Here is a 25,000-nt window from a genome sequence, read left to right as displayed (position 1 = left end):
TACTGTCAACCTAAACTCGGCCATCAGGTGGCGACGTCATCCACACATTACCAGTTAACGCAACAGTGTAACCACAACTTCAATTTTTCTAAAACATTTCCAAAAATGGTCCACACTTAGTCCATATATAGCATTTATCACACCAGAAAAACAAACGAATGACGTTCACACACGTCTTATTAGGGAAACCATGAGCAAAAATGGGTGTCAACGTTGGTCCACATCTCCCATGCGCTCTGGTGCCCCCTGCGGTCAGACGAGGAACCGCCGCCTCCCGCGTACACACAGACAGGGCTTCGCTGTCAAGAGGGTGGACTCCCAGCGCCGAGGTGAGCGACGTGCTTATTAATTAACCTGACTTACACTTGTACTTATATTTGAGCGATCAGCGTTGTATTGCACCGAACACAATGGCGTCGGCCCTGCTCGGCCTTTGGAGGGGATTTCAACCCGCATCCAGCGCAGTTGCCTGTTAGTGATCTCTCTCTCCGCTAAGAATAGTGTCGCAGAGAGCTAGCTCGTTAGCTTAGCCTTAGCCCCGCTAGCCTTCCAGCCCCCTCTAGTACAGTCAGTCTACACGTCCAGCTAACCGGGACCAGCTAGCGGTCCACCTCGTCTGTCAACCCCGGGGGACAGCAGGACGGACAGGGGGTGCAGCAGGTGTGCCAGCCTTTGTTCTTCTAACGTGTTATTGGGTTTTTGTATTTGTGTTTGTATTTGTATTTGCAGCCATTGCACGGGAGAGGTCTGGCAGTGGAGGAGGGTGTTCTGGGTGTTCAGGGCGTTAAAGGGCCGTGGTGGTAACAGCTTGCGACATAGTGTTCCCAGGACTGGGGCAGAGGCATCTCGCTGAGTTTCGGTGAAACTGGCTCACTGCGCTTGCGGGGGATTCCTTTGCACTTTCCTGCAAAATAGTGGTCTGGTTGTTGACTGTGTTGCAGCAGGACTTTGTCATCAGGTGAATGCCATCAGGTGTATGTCACCGGGTCTATTTCATCTGGTGTATATCAGTAGGTATATATCATCAGGTGTGTTACATCTGGTGTGTGACTCTCTTGCGTTGCCCAACGTATTCATTCTAGTAACGGGATGACCAGTGCTTCATCGGGGGTTTCGAAGGGGATATACCTGATCGAAGCATGTAACGTTGGTTTAGTGAGCTGCAATGCGAGTCCATGCAAATGTCAATCATTCCAAAATCCATCCTGTATATTATATGACAGTAATCGACGTAATGAGTATATACGTGTCGCCATTGCATCCGATTCCATCCACCCCTGACTTTGGGTTAATTTTGAGATGTGTAGTGTTTGTAGTTTATTAACGTACTGCATGGTTGCACTAGTGATAGTATTTACTTGTTGTGGATGGTGGTTCTTTACATTGTAATGAGGATAACATGACACACTTCAGCTGGGATGCTGGTGGTCAAACTGAAGTCCTCCGCCGCTGCCCTGCGTGCATGAAGAGAAACCCGGGGTTGGGTCGCCCCAGAACCCAATCCTCAGAGAAACATCCTCTATTCCCATGGTTTTTTGGAAATGTCAAAGTAGTGGGGGCGTTGACTGCATGCGGGGAAGTCGTTTTGCCCTTTGATGAATGTACAATTATAATTTGTACTCAATGTTATTTTATGAAATGTTGAAATAAGGGCGAGTGAGTTTGCCATCTTCCAACCACTAAACGGTGTTCCCATGTTTTTTTTTAGAACAACTTCTTGTTTGATGTGATGAGTCAAGATGCAAAGTATATGACGAGTCCTAACATGACTAAAGTTACAATGTGACTGTCTACTTTGAGAGCTGATAAATCATTTTTATTATGTGCAATGAAAGATTACTATTCAGTTTTCATAAAAACAATAAACACGGCCTAGGCGGAGGGGTTTAACTGTAATTGGTTTGGTGGCCTGTATTGGAGTCCCATTCAGCACCATGTCTGGGTCATTATCACCCCAGACCGGCGCTTGACTTGGAGTTGTTTTTGTTACGGTTATTGAGCCTCATCACCAAGTGCAACACCTTTCCTAAGTCGCACACTGAATCCGGATGCATGTGTGAGGAAGTCAAACCTAGAGTCACAAGGTCTCTGTTTGCAGTTCCCTGAGGGCGGAGGTGGAGGTGGTGTTGGTGGAGGAGGGAGTGTAGCACAAGCCCACGTTGTACCGGCTCTGTCTCCGCAGGCCAAAGTGATGTTTTCCTTCAACAAAGCCGCTTTCTAGTTTCTCTTGCGGTGCGGCTTCAGAATTTGCAGCGGCCTGTCACAATGGAATCTTTGATGGGTGGGGTGACCGAGGTTCGCGTTACAAGGAGGCTGTCTGCTGCAGTAGAGTTTGAGTTTTACTGTTGTCTAGTTAGTATATGTACCATGTTAGTTATGAGAAATCATACGCTAATGTATCTGTTGTCTCTGTTGTCTCTGGTGTCTATATTTTATTCAGATTCTTCCTTGGGGAAAATGTGAAAGAGTTCATGCATGCATTCCCTTTGTGTATCATGGTTTTACATGCTATGTTCCCAGAGATAAACTCTCAGATAAACTGAGCACCATGTGAGGGTGATGTCATTGGGAAAACAGGTGTAGCTTTATATTGCCTTCAGGCCTTGGACATGGCTTCCACTGTCCAAACACCTTTCTCAAATGAACAATGTTTGAAAATTATATTTAGAAATGTCTGGAAAAGATTGGGAAAGATCAATCGCACAGAACATTTTTCAGGGGGATTTATAAGTGAGATATTATATTTAATACGCATAATAAAGATAAAATGGTTTGCATGTGACATGATACTTCTATTCATGACCCTGAACTGCTGACTGAACACTAACGCAATGGATTAGATCGTTAACGGGCCCCTAATTTGTTAACTTATTTTTCAGTATCTCAGTGTTAATATCAAAGCTGTAACACTGACACTTCACAATTACACCCTAAGTACTCATTAGTCATCGTTACCATGTCGATCGGTCAGGCTTTTCATTCAGATGGTCGGGGAAATGAGTGGAAGAGGAACGGCAGGGCGGAGAGAGGCATGCTGGTCCATGGACCACAGGCTGCTGGACTCTGGTCTCCGCCTCGGGGCTTGTCACTAACGGTCTGTAGACACCAGGCCGATGTGGACGGACGTGTCATTCAATAACATGGGGCTGTAGGACTCGAAATGGGCTCGGTTAATACGCATTCGGCAACAAAGGTCCAGAAGTCTGTCTCAGCGGTGCAAGCTGCAGAGAAGGCGATGGTGTTATCTGAGTTTGACAGAAGATACTGACAACTGTTGCAAGAACAAGAAAGACATAGCCCTGGAACAGTGCAATGACGTCCTACCAAAGAACATGTACGAATGGAGGGCTCACCTTTGACCTGATGCAGCATTGTGTAGTACTTCACAGAGTTGACGATGTTTTACGAGTCTTATTTGCAGAACAATCAGACATCCAGTCTCATAAGGACATTAAACAGGGAAACTATGATTGGACTCTTGAACATTAATATCATATGTTGGGTAACACCACCCAATTGGGAAATAGTTCTCCTGCCTTTGTCTTAAATGCATGCCTTTTGCCTTCCCATTGTGCAAGGGTTTTCCATCAGATGGACATACGTAATACAACACTGTTTTTGCCATTCCCGCCCAGAAATTTACTTCGCTCTGTGTTTTTGGTTAAGGTTGTTGCACAGCTGTTCCCTCTGCTTCTTAATGAAAGCAATATACCGCGTATAAAAACAGAAAAAAAAAGCCCCTTTGTTGACGCGATGCAGTCAGTCTCTGGATGAGCAAGACTTATGGGGTCTTCCATCATGAGAAATCTCTTGTCAGTGAAGCCAGCCTTGCTCGAGTGAGCAGCCAGCTTTTGTTTTACCCCTCAGCCAAAGACTCCAAGTGAGATGCATTGGCTTTTGTGCACAGTGGAGATGACTGCAGTGCTCAAGAATGCAGGCTACCTTACATCCCTCCAGTAATGTGACACCTAGTGCATTTTCTGTTCCTTTTTTAAAACTCATCCTATTATTGGAAGTTCCTAATGCAGCTCACCATTGCTTGCAGCGCCGGTATGGATTGCGCAGGGCGTCTTGCTCAAGGGCACTTAAGCAGCCATGGGAGGCTTGCTGACAACTGTGGACTTAAACACAACAGGTACTATATTTGAAGAGCGGTCAAGATACCACACCTTCCTTTTCAAGTTGGCCTGTGCCACGTTCATGTCATGTTTCATTTCAATGCATGGAAGTTGCAAAAAAAAAGAAGGGTTTGCCCTCTTGTCAACAGATGCTTACTCTAATCCTCATTTATAAACTTAATGGAAACGTGCTTTAAATGTGGAGCTCTCCGAACGAAGTAAGAAACTTGCCAAGCAAACAAACGCAGACAAAAGTCTGCATCTATGGGTGTCGAACATTCCTGGCGCCACTCAACAAAGACAAAGAGTAGATTCATTAAAGGTGCAAATCATATGCATGTAAATTGCTCCTTTCATGTTGATAGAACCTGATGAGCCGACTCTTCATCAGTCAATTGTGTTGTTTTTTGGGGAAAAACAACCCAGACTGATCTTCCATGCTTCACATCGACTTGACTTTGACTAGGACGTCTTCTGTCAGGGTGGCTGGGACCCTTCGTAGTTCAAGACACAGCAGCAGGCGTGTAGCACTGGGTAGAACGTGCTTCCACTGCCATTAGCCTCGTACCAGTGTTCTTTGTGAATGGAGCTGACGTCAGATCAGAGGCCTTTTCTTACGGTTTTTTAAACCGGTCGGATTCCCCAAACGCACTGAAACCTGAAGGCCGGTTGATCGATGGTCGATGGATTAATCTCAGGTGGTCAGTTGTGGGCAAGTAAAACGACTTTTTATTATTATTAGTCTTCTCCTTGTTTATTGTCTGTGGGCTTGGTCATGTTCCGTGTTATCACTTTGACCAGGGCTCTGGGTCACCCATCGATATTTGAAGAAGAGGTGGATTTCTCCCACCGTCGTAGTAATTTGTATTTTAATTCGGACGCTGTGTGTCCAGCAGGGCGACGGTGTGGATGTTGAAACACGGGCTTACGCGGGCGTCACAGACCTGTCCCAGACTTCAAGCCTGTGCTTTGTTCCAGCAGCCCGTCTGCTATTTTTATTAGAGCCATAAGCTACTTACAATGTATGCTATGTCATAACAGGTTAACCTGATATTACCCTGCCTAGTGTTGGGTAACTGCCTCTCCCCTAATGGCTTTTTCTTTCTGTTTTTTGCTCTACGTCCATTCAAAGATCTACGGATTGGCATTGTGATATGCACAGAGTACTATCTGTCAGCTACAAACAAATATTTGTCGTTGCTTAAACGAGAGGCAGAGACCACGACAACAGCAACACAAATTCAGAGAGAGAGAGAGAGAGAGAGAGAGAGAGAGAGATGTGTGTTTCAGGCACCGTGCCTCGTGTTGTATGAGCAAGCCTGAATCACGCTGCTGTCACACAGTTGCTCTGGGCACTTGTTCCCCCGTTTGTTCTGGTCTCCCAGGCCTGTCTGCTGACCCTGGTCTCCCACCACATCCTGGGGGAATACCCCGGTGGAACCAGCCGCCACGGAAAGCTCTCTTGTGTTTTAAATAAAGGGGGCCGGGGCATGCACTGCCATTCACATTACCAGCATTTATCTGCAGACTGTTTCTAGGTTCTGTTTGTTTGTTCGTTTTCATTCCTCGCAAATTCCTTTGCTTCATTTGACAACAGATGTAGAAGAGGGGCTTTTATTCTATATTACTTTTTATGGGGGGGAATTGTACCTTTTTGGACGACGGGCCGTCTAAACGTGTCCCATCTGGGGCCACTGGGCAGCTGTTTTGCTCCGGCAGCGCTGAAATAGACTTCACGAGTGGGCTATAGTTGGGCCTGTGGCTGGAGCCTCGGACCAGAGTGTGGCTCTCAGCAGCAGCCCATAAGGAGCTGTCAGGGTGTGCAACAGCTGGCCCGGCCGCTGTGCGGGATCCACCCCAGCCGGGATGGCTCACAGGCACCCAGACACAGAGACACGGAGACGGAGAGACATGGAGGCAGAGGGGAGACGTGGAAACACAGGGCGAGATGGATGGCTATTGACACAGAGCATAACTTATGGGGAGATACAGCGAAGGGGAGTTTTCCATTGTTTGCCTTTGGTACGGCTGTGTTTCGCTCCGAGCACGCTGTCAAAGACAATTTTATACTCACTCTTGTCTGTGGGGATTCGGTTTGGTGGGAACGCCCCAAAGTGAAAATCTATACCTTGAGAATTTATACGATAACCACAAACACTGTGACTGCCATTATTCTCCAAAACGACAGTCAACAGTGTTTTTACGTCTATAGTTATCTGGGATTGGGTATTTCGTATACTGCGAAAGCCATTGAACGAGGATGGAGGGTTGGCCGCTTGTGATGCAGGCCATTGATTTGCTTTTTTTTTAAAAAACGTTTCACTTTCTAAAAGTATATGTCAGATTGGACTGCACGATAAATCGTTATGAAATCGATCTCGATTCACCCCTGTGTGGATTTAAGTTTTAAATTACTTAGATTTTTTATTTTTGTTTTGCCTTCATTTACAGGTGGTTCAACTACTGGTTCAGTAGTTATAAAAGGCCAGCAATTAAAGACAATGTGCTGCTATATGTACAAAATAAATCAATCCGGTTTTGATACTGCACTTTAATCAGTTATTAAGGGCCATATGACACACAACGTGCTCGAGGTGCCAAAAAACTATGTTTGGTACTGCCATCGTGATATCAATTCTAAGCTAAGAAATCGTGATTCATATTTTTCCCCGAAGCGTGCAGGCCTAGTGACAGACACATACAACTTAAGTGGTCCAACAATGTACTCCCAACATTTCCTATTGATTTTAAAATCGGATGCGAGTCGGTTGGCCTGGAAACCATCATCACGTCACCTAACATCCTGTTTCGCTACATGGATCATCAGGTCGATCAGGACGTAACCGGGCCAATCAGGGACTGTGTCGTATATGATGACGTAACCGGGCCAATCAGGGACTGTGTCGTAGTTGATGACCTTACTGGGCCAAACAGGGACGTGGGTGTTGATGTAATGGAGGGCGAAAAAGCCTACTTTCCACTGAGTGAGCTCCACGGCAGTTTTTATAGTAAAGGCGCTTACTCTGCGGAAAAAAAATAATTTCTCGCGGTTCTTCCGACTGAATTGCACAGCTGATTGACCGAAGTTTGTCTGTCAGGGCAAATAACGCCCTGCCATCGATGTGGGTGAAGTGTTCCACAATGCTCGGTGTAGCGAAACTGAATGAGAGGTCACGTGACCAGGATGGTCTCCGGGCTAAGTATCGTGTTGTCTTTATGAAAACAATTATGGCCGCCGTGGACAATGTCTCAGAGCCCCCCCCCCTCCGCCTTTAATTCATCGTCAGTTGTCTGTCTACCCCCCTCTGTGGCGGGACGGTTCACAGACGCAGACAGGTAAATCACCGTCGCCGGCGGGACAGTGCCGTGACTGGCGACAGATCGGGCGCCCCAGGAAACCCAAGCCCCCTTTCCTGTTGAGCTCCAGCAGCTGAGCCACCCGGCTAGCCGCGAGAAGCAGGGCTAACATTAGCACCGAGAGTGGCTGGAGGCGGAGGGAAGAGCGCTAAACCTCACTGGCGCGAGGCCAGCAGTGGAGCCTGCGCTCCTATCACATGTGTTTGTTTGGGTGCTACGGCTAATGGGAGATGCTAGCTGGCTGCTAGTGTGTGTGGTTGTGTGTGTAGCGCTGTCTTTCTGGCGAGTCGCCAAGGCTGCTAGCTGTACTGAGAAGCTTTCTGCACTCATTAATATTGATGGCGAGTCTGTTTGTATTGGGAAAGCCTCTGCTAGTAGGCTATTTATTCTGACTGGAACTGTAGCCGCGAGCGACTCTGTGATAGAGGTACACGGCTGAAACTGGTCTGTGATGAACCAGCCGAGATAATAATAATAATAATACATTTAATTTAGAGGCGCCTTTCAAGACACCCAAGGTCACCTTACAGAGCATATAGTCATCATTCAAAACTATGTAAAACAGACTAGGAATAAAAGGAAAACAGAGGTTAAACATGAATGAATAATAATAATTAATAACACTCAAAGACGCCTAAAGTGAAGGGGGACCTCACTAACCACCACCAATATGTAGCACCCACTTGGGTGATGCACGGCAGCCAATCGGTGCCAGAACGCTCACTACACACCAGCTTGAGGTGGAGAGTTAGGGATGAGGTGGAGAGTGAGGGAAAATAACATTTAAACACTATCGACCATATTTAAACACTATCGATCACATTTAAACAATATCGACCACATGTAAACACTATCGACCACATTTAAACACTATCGACCATATTTAAACACTATGGACCACATGCAAACACTATCGACCACATGTAAACACTATCGCCCACATTTAAACACTATCACCCACATTTAAACACTATGGACCACACGTAAACCCTATCGACCACATTTAAACACTATCGCCCACATTTAAACACTATTGCCCACACCCAAACACTATGGACCACATTTAAACACTGTGGACCACATGTAAACCCTATCGACCACATGTAAACCCTATCGACCATATATAAACACTATCGACCACATTTAAACAATGTAACGTTTACCTACACTACTCAACCCAATTTTTTAATTTTTCTTAAAGTCCATGAACTTAAAATAGTTTGCGATGTCTCCAAACATCCACTCTACAGACACTCTCACTTCACTCATGCCTTTGTTGAATGCCATCATCTGGGGAGTGAGATTGACATTTCTAAATGGGGCCTGGAGGTGGACACGCAGTGGATATGCCGGATCTCCATATAGGCACATTGGATGTCCCGCAGGGGACACTGCATGCTCTTCCAGCACAGGTAGCAAACCAGAGTCTGCTAAAAGGCCAGAATCATGTTTCCTTCCCTCTGCAATACAAAATAGGGATCTGGGCTACTGCCTCTGGCTCTCAATAGTCTGAGCTGTTTGCGTTCTGCAAACTAATAACACTGGTCCCTGGTCAGACAAAACTTGATATGGCAATATTGAGGCATAACTTTATGTAGCAACAACAACAAAAACGGCACAAAGTTCTATTCTGTGCAGTCGTTCATGTTTACATGAAGGATGTTGACGATGGCATTCTTGAGTGGCAGGATTTGGAACAGCTGAGAATGCGGTCCCATACTGAAGATCAACAGCTGTCTCCCGGAAAACAACGGCTCAGTGTTCGCCGTCCTCAAATTAGTCAAACGCGATGGAATGGACATTTCTGGAGTTCACTTGTCACTTGGCTGTCATGTGTCTGCCGTTGATGGAGGTTGTCTTCTTGGTTACCTTGTTGTTTTACATGTTTCTTTCTGCTCGTATCTTTTAAGTTATCATTGAACGAACAAAGCACATTAAAAAAACTAAAAACATCAAGAAACCACCCAGAAAGGTTACCATGAGTGTATTTTTGGATGTTTGTTTGGACAAACATTGTTTGGATGTTGAGGTGATTCAAACAGGAATATATTGCACACATGGGCATATGGACGTCAGAACAGCCCTGATTTCAACCAGCAAGAGCCAACTATACACCCTCTCGGTCTCCTATGGATTCTATATGACCACTAGTAAAACATTAGCTGTGAGACTGAAGTAGCCAGCCCTTCTCCCTTCATTCCATTGAAACGAGCCTAGCTCCTGAGCGTCGATGTGTTCTGTATGAAACGAGTCCAAGCATCTTGGCTCTGACGTTTCCCCCCCCCCCCCCCCCCCCCCCGACTCCTGTCTCTCCACCTAGTTTCCCAAACGCCCATTACGTTGTTGACAGTGCCGGCTAGCCCCTGTGTGGTGTCTGGCGCGTCTCTCACTGCGGCCGTAATCCCTGGGCTTTGGGAGCGGAGGGCCACTTGTTTGCACTAGTTAGCCGGTGTGCCGTCAAAGCCCTGTGCGTTGCACAAAATGACAAGCGCATGCCGTTTCCATTATTCCAAGGTTTAGCGCCAGCACAGAGGTAGAGAGAGACAAACAGAGCGAGCCATTATGTCACAAAAAGGGACGCGAGGTTTCTCAAAAGAAAGAAATAAAAACTAAAACTGCGTTGTTCTGGGAGATATTGCGAGCGTGAGTGACTAAATCACTAAAAGCTTTGCTTTTAGCATGGAACCGTCGGTTTGGAGCGATGGACCACTGCCCACACACTCTCAAGCAAGGCATCCCTCTCCTTTGCTAGGAGGTTGCGTGGCCCCTGGAGCACCTAGGCCTAGGTGCGTGTGTGTTCAGCCCCTGACCCTTCACTCCCCCTGGGTCTGGTCTCCTAGGCGACGGCTGTAAATAATGTGTTCCTGGTGGACTTGTGTGGTTATATAAGACCAGGGGAAGGAAGAAGTGGGAAGTCTGCTGTTCCCTTCATGACGAGGTCACCGGTTTCCCTTGGCCCCGCCGTGTGTGTGTGTGTGTGTGTGTGCGCTCTCGGGGGGGGGGGGGGGGGGGGGCAGTGACAGACGGCAGCATTGAGTGTTTGCTGCTCTCACTCTTTTTTTTACTGGAGGAAGGAAGCCGGATTTAAAGGTCACTGGAACATCTGTAACTAACGTGTGTGTGCGTGTGTGTGTGTGTGTGACGGTCAGCAACATGGCCGTGTTGTCGTGGTCACTAACGCCAACGCGTTGAAGCCCGGGACCCTAAATCCCGGGGTCTTTGGTCTCCGGTCCTTCCACCCGGCTCCGGGAATGACTCTGGGAGATAACGACGTGGGCGAAAAAACTTTCCAGAGCAGCAGCGCCTGTGGCCACACCGAGCCCAGAGTGTGTCCAGCAGATTAGTCCTGCAATGTTGATGTTTTTCTGTCCGGTGTGTCGGTGTGCGATTGCTCTAGTCTGCGTCAACAGACGCAACCCACGCGGACAGGACTGTGGAACGAGATGAAAGGTTACAGGTTGCGCGGGTTTTTTGCATCGTTCTTTTGAAAGTTTGGTTTGGTTCTGCGCGGGCCTTATCGACGTTCAAAGCAGCACGCACCACCCACCCAACACTTACAGTTTGGGAGTCAAATGCTCGAGTGGTTTTGAACAATGTAGGAAAGGATGCTTTTTCTATATAGTTTCACGCTGGCACTGAACTCCCTTTCCTTCCAGCGTTTGAAACGCGTTCACCCGAGGCGACCTTCCCGATCACTCCGCTGTCCGCTCCACAGCCATTCTCTTTCCAGAGATTCCACAGTAAACATAAAACAAGGCTGAGGGCTTGTTGATCAAAATGTTCTCCTTAATGGAGCTTGCCTTCTCTCAGCAACAGATCGATGCGTTAAACGCTTCTTGGCGTCGCCATCAACTCCGCGGCTCATAATAATAATCTCACGTGGGATCAGTTTCTGATGACTGCCGCTTCGGTGACGCAGGCTGATTCCTAGATACTCCTCAGCGTTCATCTTGACATGGGTTCGAGGGGGAAATGAATAACAATACACAGTGCAGGACGGGCGGTCTGGTCAGCCCACGTCGGGGTTTGTGAATGGTTGCATTGTGACTCACCCAGGGGTGAATATCCACAGAGCCATCAGTGTCTGCTGTCCCCACCGCTGGCAGAACCCTGGCTCTGTTCTCATGAAACCTGCCGGTGTCAGGAGATCTCGGTGCGAGCTCCGGCGCCTGTTGTAGCACACTCCACCTCCACCCTAACCACCTCCACCCAAACCCCCTACACCGCCTGGACTCCTCTGGAAGGGCCCAGTGTTTATGAGGCTCTGGTAGCAGGCTGTAGAGTGTTTAGTGAAGGGACGATTGCTACAGTTTTAGCTCTTTCTGTCTGCCTTAATAAATAAAAAGTTGTTAAATTTAAGTGTATGACGTTTTAAAGTGTGATGCCATACGAATTCTATCTTTTACGTTCCCTCAAACATTTAAGATCTCATAAAATGTGCCAGCAAGAGCTGGTATCCGCGCCGAGTCCGAATCATGACGTAATGACGATAACGCCATGATCATACCTCTGCTTCTGCTCACCAGACCCCCTCTGTGTGTTTCTCTCTCCTTCTCCCACAGGAAATGACCTAGAGGCCTTACAAGATACAGTCGTGCTTCCGTCGCTGTAATCTGTGTCTGCGGAGAGAGCCCACTGGTATTCCTGGTGAGTATCAACTACCTCAGCCAGACGACCCCGGCACACCCTGCAGCAGGCCCAACAGACCCCAAGGGACGTCCCGGAGCTCTGGTGAAAAGACACCCTCCCAAACGGACACGCGCGGGACCGTGGAAGAAGCCTCGCTGGCCGCCGGTTCCTGGATGAAACGCTGCTCCTTCTTCCTCTCCTCCGAGGGGTGCTGAGACGGACTGGTTCCGTCGTCGGGTAGCTCCTGGTCACACGGGGCGGTCTGGGACCCGTCACGCACCGCTGGTGGTGTCGCTCCTCCGCTCTAGTTAGCTGGTTACCGTTGGCTTGACCGGCGACCACCTCCGCCTATCTCAATCGTACCCTATTTTTTTTTAGATAAGTTGTCGTTTTTTATTTGCGGTGTTCGATCTCCATCTAAGTACATCTATGTGACTATACCGTCTACGTATTTTCTGCTTCCGTCGTTCAGAAGGGCGACCTCTGGAGCCCCGCACTCCACTCGCACGCTGAATCCTAGAGCTCCCGTGCGATTCCCCTCGTCCTCCTTTATGCCACACGGCCCCAACCCAACCCCAGGGGCCCTGAAGCGGGCGTCCAGGCCCGTAGCGCGCCCCCGGTGCGTCTGATGTTGGTCTGCAGCAGGGCTGCATGCACCACGCGCTCCGAGCCCCTCGGTCCGTCCCGTCGTCCCCGTTCAGCCCTCTCTGAGATGAGCCTCTGGCAGGGGAACTCCTGAGGTGTCCTCTTCCCCCGACGTGAACAGCCACCCGCTCTCCCGTCGCCTCCTTTTGTACGCCCTCTCGAATCGGAATCTCCCCATCCCGCGACCGCCAGAGTCGTCCAGCGCCACGGCAGCGAGCGGTGCCGGTCGCGCCCAGTCGTATGTACAGTTGCAACGCGCCGGAAGGTAAGATGGACTACAAGCGGCGCTTTCTGCTCGGCGGGTCCAAGCAGAAGGTCCAGCAGCAGCACCCGCAGTACCAGATGCCCGAGCTGAGCAGGACCCTCAGCGCCCCGCTGGCCTCCTCCCCCTGCTCCCCCGCCCCCCCCTCCATGGGCCCCGGGGGGGGCGGGCCCCCGGGCGGCGGCGGCGGCCTGGCCCCCGGCCCGCCCTCCGGCACCACCACGGCGGTGGCGGACATCCAGCAGGGCATCTCCAAGTACCTGGACGCGCTCAACGTGTTCTGCCGGGCCAGCGCCTTCCTCACTGAGCTGTTCAGCGGCGTGTTCCGCAACTCCCACTACTCCAAGGCCGCCATGCAGCTGAAGGACGTGCAGGAACACGTCATGGACGCCGCCAGCCGGCTCACCGCCGCCATCAAGCCCGAGATCGCCAAGATGCTGATGGAGCTCAGCGCCGGCGCGGCCAACTTCAAGGACCAGAACGACTTCAGCTTCCAGGACGTGGAGGTGGGTGCTCTGCCCGGGGTTAAAGGGGTGGTGTGAGGCCACCAGGTGTGACTGGGCTTTAGCCCATGACAAGCCGTTTTCCACGTGGTTTGGCCTCTCATTTATACGAAAACGCAGTTTTTGTCACAGAAAACGATCATTTCTAAAAACTCCGACCAAAGTGGAGATTTTTGAAAACGCCGGTTATGTGTTGTCGTGTCAACGGGGAGAAACACGCATTCACGTTATGCGCCAGGAAATGCTTAACGTCATATGAGCGCCCTATGTTTACAGTTTGTTTGTTACAGGAAGACGCTCGTGTTATTCGTTGTTGTTGATTCTGAGGATTCTGATTGGCTTGCATGGCTTTATCCTTCTCCCTACTAGAGTTTAGATTCTCTGCCCGAGCACGACCCGACCCGACCCGATCCGCGGGCCGGGTCGGGCCAATATTTCCCACCACTATCCTCGGGCCGGGCCTTTGATCGGCGATTATTATTATTTTTTTTATCATTGGTTTATTGGCCTAATCTGAGGAGAAATCTATGCCATAAACAGAAATATTATAAGCCTTTATTACACGGGTCTTCTCAATGCCGTGGAACGCTCCGTTCACTTGCGTGGTTAGTAGTCCGGTGACTTGTCAAGCCCAGCGTCTTCCGTTGCTAAGCGACGTCACCGTCTTTGCGGAGAAATGATTTCTCTGCTGATCAACACTACGAATAAATTGCAAAAAGACACACCATGTGTAGTTATTTTTTTGTTTTGTCAAGTAGCCGTGTAATAAGCGGGATGATGTATAGAACGTTGCCGGTCATTGTCGAAAATAAGCCCCTTCAGGGCGAAGTAAGACACCTTCACTGCGCGTCGGTCGGTGTACTGTTCGCCCTGTCGGGGCTTATTTCCCCGATAATGACCGGCGTTCTATACATTATCCCTTACAAAAAAAGTCGGGTTGAAATCGGGCTCATAATTACGGTTAATGTGTCGGGTCGGGCCGGGCTCGGACAGAACGTGCACGGGCTCTGGCCGGGTCGGGCTTGATTTTCTGGGCCCGATCTAAGCTCTACCACATTGCCGCCCATAGGTTTGGCATAGTTATAATGGCGCTTGACGGCGTATTTATGCGTTTTGATGTAAACGACAACTTTTTTGAAAACGATGCTGTGTGCACAATGTTATTTTTGAAAACGGAGGCGGGGGAATATTCATTTCTATAAATACCCTGCTACGTATAAACGTGGCCTTAGTGACATCAAAAGTGAGAGTGTCCATCCAGATGAATGCTGGATAGATCCCCTGTCTACCAGCCTACCCAGCTCTCCCTGGGGTTAAAGGGTGGTGTTCGACCACCAGGGGTGAGTGTGATTAGCAATGACAAGCGGTCTTGAAAACCTGCCTTTTCCTGGGGCAAGTGAGAATGTCCATCTAGATGTATGCTGGATAGGTCAGTCTACGAGCCTACCCAGTGGACTGCAGCTAATGTTGCTTATCTATCCAGCATACATCTAGGTGGACACGCCCACTTGTGATGTCACTCAACAAACTGCTAGTCATGGCTGATCACACTCACAGTCACAACCGGTGGCATTATATCACTGCTTTAATGTATTGAACATGGTGTTGACATGTGTTTGGGAACACTGATCTGTGCTTCGTATTGGGCTTCAGCCAATCACCAGCCAGTGACGTTAAAGTTTCCTAGACATCCTGCTGCAAGCAATAGTTATCAACACATCCGAGTGTCGTAGCATTGTTCCCTAGGTGCTTCCTCCTCTGTGGAAAATCAGAGCTGAGCTCCCTGCATAATATACTGAGATGTGATGGCGTTCATGTTGTTCGTCATCAGGCCTACAAGCATGTATCACACAATAACCATAATGTTGGGATGTATTCATTTTCTACTGATATATAGTATATATATATATACTCTTCTTATGGCTTTTTAAAGCAATAGTGTTAATATTTGCTTCGCTGCAAAATCTTATCATTAATATGTGTCCCAAAAGTATCCCATAATAGTCAACGTATTGCGTCAATGGTACTGCTTTGCAACAAGCATGTGAGCGTGGGGGATCTGGGATCTGGCAACCGTCTCCTACCCACAATCGACACATTGTTCAGAGTTAAAGAGTCAAATGAAATCACAAGAAAGCGATCCATCTGGATTTATGTGGTTGTATATCATCTGTGAAACGTTGGTTTTGTTTGTTAGTGTTTTCCATGTTGTATAATCTCTATCGGCACGACTTAAACCCCTGATTTGATCGTGAAGAGGAGGAATAATGAAGCACTATTGACTGGAAGGAAACATTCAGCCGATGTCAGGGTTTGAGAGAGGGGTGTGAGAACACCCCGGGAAGCCACCTCCCACCTGCCCACAAGTCCCTCCCGCTTTCGCTTTTTTGCTGATACGTTCAGAGTGAACGTGTAATTTCTTGCAGCACGGCGAAAAACCTCAGATAGCCTGCCTGATACACCACAAACACGTGGGAGATGGCATTCAACCTCTCGGATAGTGAATCCCTGTTCTGAACTGTTCTGAGGGGAAAGGCGCTCCAGGGATTGTTAGTGCTGCCCTGAATCTGTGCTCTTGTGCTGTTGACCAGTACCTCCATATCCGCTGGGGACCAATATGATTGGTCATCATGCGGGCCAGACGAGCCCGGGGCGGTGCATTCTGTACCCTTGGTACTGGAGGAACCGTGGGGGCCATGGTGGATGGGGCTGTGCCCAAAACTGCACTTTTGTTCCAGTCGGTTACCCTGAGCCTGTGTGGTCGGAAATATGCACAGATGAATATTATTGGAAGCCCAACTCTGAGGGTCCAGAAGCCCCGGTTAGGCCGTGGCCTCCTCCACTGTCTTCAATTCAGCCAGCCTCCACTGTCTTCAATTCAGTCGGCCTCCACTGCCTTCAATTCAGCTAGCCTCCACTGTCTTCAATTCAGCTAGCCTCCACTGTCTTCAATTCAGCTAGCCTCCACTGTCTTCAATTCAGCTAGCCTCCACTGCCTTCAATCAGCTAGCCTCCACTGTCTTCAATTCAGTCGGCCTCCACTGCCTTCACGTCAGCTAGCCTCAACTGTCTTTAATCAGCTAGCCTCAACTGTCTTTAATCAGCTAGCCTCCACTGCCTTCAATTCAGCTAGCCTCCACTGTCTTCAATTCAGCTGGCCTCCTTTGCCTTCAATTCAGCCGGCGTCCTTTGCCTTAAAATTCAGCCGGCCTCAGCTGCCTTCTGGCATATAGTCTATGATTGTTGAGGCAGAAAGAGGAAAGGGCTGACACTTGGCTTCACGATGGCCTCATTAAAGTTAGCGTGTGTTATTAACCTAAACCTCAGTATCTGCACCAGAGTGTTCTGTTTGTTCAATGGAGCCAAACAAAGCCGGCCATGCCAGCTAACTTCCTGACAAAAAGGACACTGCTGGCCTCTTGATTCATGGTTGTTTCTTTGAACTTCATATTTTTAGTACACTCAATCTTTGGCTTCTGGGTAGGCTACAGCAGTAACAATGAGGGAAACGCACACCAAACAACGCAAGGATGGTATGTTAATAGTGTAATGTTCAAAGAACAGTCCTAATATGGATAGTCAAGGCCTTGCGGTGATGTCACTTTGAGAACATGTTGCTCTTTTCAACCAGTAATTAATGTCGGATTTCGGGCTCAGGACAGCGAACTGAATAGTTCCCTGATGTGGAGACCAGCGTCGGCCAAGTTCTATCCCGAATGTTTTCTCCGGCGTTTGATCAGATCCAGTGTTTTTTTCCTGGCCACTCGTAGTGAACCGATCCAGTTGGATGTAGGTCATAAGTGATGCTGATGAAGGCCATCTCATGCACGACGCATTAAACACTCAAACATTCCCCTTCTAAGAAACGCATATCAAAGAAACGCGTCCCTTTCCCGTCACGCACAAAGTTATCTGTACCCTCCCTTTCTTTATCTCCCCCTCTCCCTCCCTCCCTCCGCGCCTTCTCTGTTAACCCAATCCAGCTCTGAGTCCGGGGACTTGTGGAATGTGGAGCTTGAGTCATCCCTATTCCCCTCTTCCTAATTCCCTGTTTTCTCTGCTCCTCCATTGATGAGCCCAGAATGTCCGGGCCCGTCTGGGAACACAACCAACCTCCCTCTCTCTCTCTCTCTCTGTGTCTGCCCTGCCCCCCACGGCCTCACGCGCCCCAGAGGCCAAGTATGTGTGGAAACGTCCCGGTCTGTTGAGAGGCCGTCCGCAGGGGCCTGCTAGAGGCTGAGAGCCAGAGACTCTAGAGTGAGTCCACACACACACACACACACACACACACACACACACACACACACACACACACACACACACACACACACACACACACACACACACACACACACACACACACACACACACACACACACACACACACACACACACAGAAGATCTGGGGGCGATCAAGGGGGCTATGGGTCAACCAGAAGACAGCCACCTCCCCCCTTCTCTTCCGCCTTCTCAGCCCCGCGGTTACGTTGAGAAAACACACACACACACACACACACGCACGCACGCACGCACGCACGCGCGCGCGCGCGCGCGCGCGCGCGCGCGCGCACACACGCGCACACACAGCGAGGGAGAGATGGGCTAAAGAACGCTCTAGGTATAATTTCTAGCCGCTGTTGTTGTATGATGGGGGTGGGTGTTGGGGTGTCATGTGACCATTGGGGTATCTGTGTCGTGATTCTCTACTAACCCATAGCAGGTGGACTTACTATGGAGACAGGGAGATCAGTATGGCCAGGGACAGGGATGCAGAGAAACATGACGGAGGAGACGGAGAAAGAGAGATGAGATTTGAGGAAGTGAGGGGAAGGATTTGGGGAGGTGGAGGAGAGATGGGCCGGTATTCGCTAGACTATTTGGTAAAGTTGTTTGACTATGCTGAGGGTCCAATGGTGGAGGAAATACATTGTCACCACATTAAGCGACAACGCGGCACCTGGTAACTGTTACCAAACAAGGTCACCTCTGCGCAGTACATTTCACCTGATTTATAGAGGGCTACTTACTATGTGACGCACTTCTGTTAAGAAAAAGATAATAATCATGTTTACCTTCACACAGGTCCATCTAGTTCCCACAGAACCCATCCCAGGTTTGCTCCGGGGCATTCTATCACTGGATACGTGATTTATAACCATTAAAACATTACAATAACCAGCCTGGGTCTGAGCGGGGGGGGGGGGGGGGGGGGGGGTCGTCGATGGCGTCGATGGCCACAACATGAACCAGTCGTCCCAGCACGGATCAGGTTGAAAAACCACAAACATGGAAAGCCAGGCTGGTTAATGCCGGCCACCTGTACCTGGGCCGGCTCGGAGACTGGAAGGGCTTGAGCTGCATCTGTTCATAATAAAGGCCCATGACTCACACATCCCCCCCCCCCCCACACCGTTATGGCGTCCACAAACCCAAACAGCGAATACATATTTTCTCCAGGTCTGGGCTGCTAATAAACTACGACCGGTGTTCTGAGAAAAAACGCAAAGTAAAAGTTGTTGATGGATTCACTGTCTGCCGTCGGAGGTGGAGGGGAATTTGCCTGGCTCCACTCGGCTGTCTTCCCTCCCATTTTCCAGCGGCAACGTGTGGGACGCGGCCGATCCGATGACATGTGTTTCCCATTAGCCGACGTTCTCTTTTAAATCCTGCCTGGTTATTTCATACTTTGCAGCACTTTGTTCAAGAGCCCCTTTTGAGCTGGGTGCGTGTAGCGTATAAAAACCCTTTTGGGACGTCACCTCAATGATGTTAATCAACGCCTTCACGATACCGTTTCACTCACTTGGCAGTTCATTCTTGCATTTCATGGATACATCTGTCTATTGAGACCGGGTCGATAACTGGTTCCAAGATAAGTGTGTATGCGTCACCGTCAGGAATTCACAGCCCGGTGTTTACTAGGTCTCGGCCCTGGTTTGCTGTCTCCCTGTGTGTTGATGGAGGCTTCAGACTGTAGTATGCAGAGTTTGAGGCCGTAGGTAAATCCTGTTTTGTTTATGCTGAGCAACTGGAGATGCATGCAAACGTATTCATTTCTAGGATTCAGGGGGCGTTCTCGGTTTGGTTTGAGAATACAGTATTCCAAGAGGAAGGCTCGAACCAGGAGGGAATGGCAGTGATGGCTACATTTATCACGGTGGGACCATGCTGTTAAAGGAGTGGACACTCTTACCTTTACTAGCCGATGCATCCCTTAGCAGATTCATAATTGGGCCTATTCTGCCTCACTTGATTCCCTCTTTGTCCAATGCTATCTTCTGCTCTCATGTCACCATAGAGCTCTCATTGAATCCTTCTTCAGTGATTTATTTTGTTGCTAATATGCAGGTACATTGAATCAGATTCAGCAGCGTTCAACATTAGTAGCAGCAGCACACATGAGGCACCATGAGTGACTGCAGCTCCGATGCGTGTTGTTGCTGCTAAGGTTTGAGTCACAAGGCAACGTAATCAGCCGTAACAAGGATCCTGTATCGCTGCAGACTGCCAGGGGTTGGACTTGCGATATTTTGAATCCCAGAAATAGACCGTTCCGTTTTGCTCTGTCTTTGTATTTTTGTCTGCACTATACCGATATTTTTGTTATTTTAGAAGCTGTTTTTAATAAATCGACAACATCAAGAACTTTCTTGATGTATCAATGCTGCTGTGAAGATACATCAAGGAGGCTATAGATGTCGTGATGATATATCAGTTGCAGAGGCTGTAGATGTATCAAGGATGTTGCACATGCTGTACATGATATTTGTAAAGAACTGCACTTGAATGCCAATTCACAAACAATGTGTTTTAAACCCAATACCACACCACTGCTTATTTTTTTTTAGGTTTGAATTATTGGGATTTTGGAGACGTGTTTAGTTCCCTTACCATAACTAAAGCAGTTGTCTGATACACATGCAGTCCCCTATGCTGGGCTGTGTTGCTGAGCTTCCTCCTATTCAGAGGGGATGACCGAAGGTTACCCGGCTGGCTGTCAGCTCTTTCTGCTGGAGTGACAAGTTGAGCTGCAGAGTGATGGAGGCCCGGCCTGGTTGTTCCGGTCTGCTTTGAAGAAAAGCCCTGGCGTCGTGGTATTTCTGTCTTTACAACTCAGCCCGCGACCAGGGGATATTTTGAGGGTCTACCTGAAAAAGAAAACTCAGGGGCCGGGGTGTCTGGTTGCTCCCAGGACAACAAACCAGGGCTGAACCGGACTATTCTTACCACACACACACACACACGCAAGCACACACACACTCACACTCTCACTCACTTAGAACATGTATATACAGAGAGGGCAAAGAGGGTTTTTCTAACATGGCCAATGAGTTGCAGCTATATGATTAGTCGTCATGTAATTCACTAGGCTTACTACTTTGCTGTAGAGAGGGTAAGGTGTATGGCCAAGTCTAATAGTCTTTTAACACACCTGCGATTTAGCCTCCACGTCTCTTTGCCCACCAGCTATTTAGACAGCTCATTATCCAGCCCAACATTGGCTAATGGGCTCTTGATTCATGGCACAAGGTGGACTGTCCCCCAAGATTAGACTTTATTAAATCCCATTCAGGAGTTACGCTGGAAGCTCTGTGGAGGCCAAAGGAAAAAGCTGTTGAACTTGCCGTGTGTGTGTGTGTGTGTGTGTGTGTGTGTGTGTGTGTGTGTGAGTGTTGGTGTCTGAGTGTGTGTGTCTAAGTGTGTGTGTGTGTGTGTGTGTGTGTGTGTGTGTGTGTGTGTGTGTGTGTGTGTGTGTGTGTGTGTGTGTGTGTGTGTGTGTGTGTGTGTGTGTGTGTGTGTGTGTGTGTGTGTGTGTGTGTGTGCGTGCGCGCAACGATGAAATGGCCCCGGGAACAGGTGACCTAGTGTGACGTTCTCCTAGCCTACGACCTGCGCCGCATTAGCGCCGAAACCGGCTCCCCACAGTGTGGTTGGACACTCTCACTCGTCCTTCTCTTTAAGTGCTCCAGACGTCACACACACATATGCGTGTCCTGGAGTAATTATGACCTCCCTCCTGGGTTAAAGGCGGTGTAACATTTCCCCGTCTCCCTCCGTACCCATGCTCATGCATTTATGTACCACAGTGTCTGTCCCTTGGTGTTGTATGTCCTGGCACTTAAGAATAGTACTTAGCTTTGTGTAGCATCTTATCCTAGCTATTTCCTGCCCCACAGGGACCACAATGGAAATAAGCCTTTGGTCTTTATTGGGTCATCCCTGACTATTTATGTATTTTAATGAATGACACAGAGTACTTTTTTATGTTTTGTATAGAAAATGGTGAAATAAAATCAATCAATCAATCTTTGTTGCATTCAGGGAATGGGTTGACCTGGCGATTGTTAGTGGTTGTCACTTGGTTCTCCGTACAGCCGTACTGTACCGACAGCGATATACTGTTTCTCTTACTTCTGAAATGTATTGTACTTATTGTAAGACTGGATTAAAGCGTGTGCTGAATGGACTCAACGTGAACGTGTCATTGTGGTGTCTGTCTCCAGGTGCTGGGCCGGTGCTTCCGGACGGTGATGCAGGTTCATTTCCAGTTCCTGTCCCAGGCCCTGCAGAAGGTGCAGCCCGTGGCCCAGTCCTGCCTGGCCGAGGCCCTGGCCCAGGCCCAGGAGCGCCGCGCCAACGCCCGGCCCCCCAGCAGTGAGCACGGGGCCCCCACCGAGCTGGAGGACGCCGCCCGCTCATGGAAGGGGGCAGCCGAGGTACGCCGTCAGCTGGCTGAACATCCACCACCCCCTCACTAAACACCACCTCACCATTAACCCCTCCCTAACCACCACCACCACCTCCACCTCACTAGATACCAGCACCTCACTCAACACCCCCACCCTAACCACCTCCACCTCATTACACACCCCCACCCTAACCACCTCCACCTCATTACACACCCCCACCCTAACCACCTCCACCTCACTACACACCCCCACCCTAACCACCTCCACCTCACTACACACCCCCACCCTAACCACCTCCACCTCACTCAACACCCCCACCCTAACCACCTCCACCTCACTCAACACCCCCACCCTAACCACCTCCACCTCACTACACACCCCCACCCTAACCACCTCCACCTCACTCAACACCCCCACCCTAACCACCTCCACCTCATTACACACCCCCACCCTAACCACCTCCACCTCACTCAACACCCCCACCCTAACCACCTCACTCAACACCCCCACCCTAACCACCTCCACCTCATTACGCACCCCCACCCTAACCACCTCCACCTCACTCAACACCCCCACCCTAACCACCTCCACCTCATTACACACCCCCACCCTAACCACCTCCACCTCACTCAACACCCCCACCCTAACCACCTCCACCTCATTACACACCCCCACCCTAACCACCTCCACCTCACTCAACACCCCCACCCTAACCACCTCACTCAACACCCCCACCCTAACCACCTCCACCTCATTACGCACCCCCACCCTAACCACCTCCACCTCACTCAACACCCCCACCCTAACCACCTCCACCTCACTCAACACCCCCACCCTAACCACCTCCACCTCACTCAACACCCCCACCCTAACCACCTCCACCTCATTACGCACCCCCACCCTAACCACCTCCACCTCACTACACACCCCCACCCTAACCACCTCCACCTCACTCAACACCCCCACCCTAACCACCTCCACCTCACTCAACACCCCCACCCTAACCACCTCCACCTCATTACGCACCACGCCTCAGAACCCGTCCATTGACATTGTCTCTCCCACTGACCCCTCGGGAGTTTTGTAATCTGAGCCGGCCAATCAGTCCCCATGGCCCACTTGATCCGCTGGGCCCTGGCCTGCTGCACCGGGCCCTGGCCTGCTGCACCGTGGGCCCGGGGTGGCTGGGGGGGGGTTATAGGACGGAGGGTGGAGGACGGAGGGCGGGGGGGTCTGGCGCGGGCCCGGAGGAATGCGCTGTGAAATGGGCTTCGCTCGGACCACCAGTTTCTTTCAGCCCCTTTAAAGCGGCCCGGCGTGGAGGCCTCAGAATGGTCCTCTGGGGACGTGTAGGGTTTGCTGAGTGGCAGGGTTTCAGCGGCGACATCGATTCACAGGTTTTAAGACGGGGAGATAAAGTGCAGTGAAGTATCTCGACCGCTTTTCCCCAAACGTAGTAATTACAGTGAGGAGAAGTTTAAAATAAACTATTTTCCGCTGAAACAAAAGGGGACGTTTCCAGTTGACAGCTCATGAGTTGGGTCTCAGCGGGTCGCGCACAGCACCCATTCAGCTGATCAGATGAATCCAGTGGGGTGACCGATCACGAGATTGACCCTGAGGGTTTCCCGGGGCCCCCAGGCGACGGGGCGGCTGCGGGAGAGGGGCCGTGACGGCTGCCTGGCCGGGCTGCAGGTGCAGCAGCTCTTCTGCTCCAACAACACCTCCATCCCCGAGCACCAGCTCAAGGACCTCAACGGACGGATAGACCACGCCCTGCAGGTACGCACACGCACGCACGCACGCTGCTCGGCCCCCACACACACAAGCATACGCATACACGCTAGGGCGGCTCGATTATGGGAAAAATCATAATCACGATTATTTTGGTCAATATTGAAATCACGATTATTCAAACGATTATTATTGAGTTTGAAAACATGTTGTATTTTTTCAGCATGTCTCTCCCAAAAAAACTTTGGAACTGAGATCTTTGAGATTTCGCCTTTAAAAAAAATTAAAAATACATGAAATGGTCAAAAAGAAAATGTTCCAATCTAAAATAATGTAAAGATATGTATGCAGATAAAATTACAAAAAAAAATATATATATATATATAAATTTGTTTTTATTGAAAAACTCGATTATGTTAATTTTGTGATCGTTTCACGCTAAAATCGAAATCGCGTCAAAATTTGATTAATCGCCCAGCCCTAATACACGCACATACGCATGCATGCACACATGCTGCTGGATCTGCAAACACACACATATACACACGCATATACACATACACAGACGCACACATACACACATCGATGCACATCGATGCATGCAGAAATGTCCTCATTCCCACCTGGGAATGTAACATGATACTGGTGAGGAAGTATCCTTTTGAATACTGTGACCAGTGGAGCCAGTATCTGCATTGTTCCACTGACCCAGCTATCTGTAAATCTATATCTTTGTGCCTGGTCCCCTTCTATTGTGCGTTCTGTGAATCTGGAAGTCCGGGTGTTGGTGTTGGTGGGGTTTGGGTGTCCACGTTTATAGGTCAGTCCCTGTGTCGACTTGTAGCACTCACGGTTCGCTAATCTGAAAGTCCCTCTGCTGTTCCCCCAAGGCCTACAAGGCGGCTCTGGACAGCATGGGCCACAGCGAGTACTCCCTGAAGGCCGGCTTCCACCTCAACCCCAAGTCTGTGGAGTCAGCGCTGCAGGTGGGTTAGGTGATACTTAGATGATGCTCACGGGGATAAATGCCCCGTCGAACCCAAGCAGCATTGGTACTAAGTG

The 25,000-nt window shown here is 49.5% G+C and overlaps 1 protein-coding gene across 2 annotated transcripts in view; it reads left to right on the top strand.

The window, feature by feature from the left end:
* The first annotated feature begins 214 nt into the window (after nt 1-214).
* The window catches only part of LOC132472189 (granule associated Rac and RHOG effector protein 1-like), a 38,717-nt gene continuing 13,931 nt past the window's right edge, over nt 215-25,000 (top strand). Inside the window, exons 1-5 of one of the 2 annotated variants that reach the window (XM_060071673.1) lie at nt 215-329; nt 12,038-13,517; nt 22,019-22,231; nt 23,846-23,986; nt 24,829-24,924. In XM_060071673.1, coding sequence (XP_059927656.1) covers nt 12,990-13,517; nt 22,019-22,231; nt 23,846-23,986; nt 24,829-24,924 — 978 coding nt within the window. In that variant the 5' untranslated portion in view covers nt 215-329; nt 12,038-12,989. The other variant, XM_060071674.1, reaches the window with a different exon arrangement.

This window comes from Gadus macrocephalus, chromosome 14 (genome assembly GCF_031168955.1).
Source record: "Gadus macrocephalus chromosome 14, ASM3116895v1".
NCBI lineage: Eukaryota > Metazoa > Chordata > Actinopteri > Gadiformes > Gadidae > Gadus > Gadus macrocephalus.
This window is presented reverse-complemented; position numbering and strand designations above follow the sequence as displayed.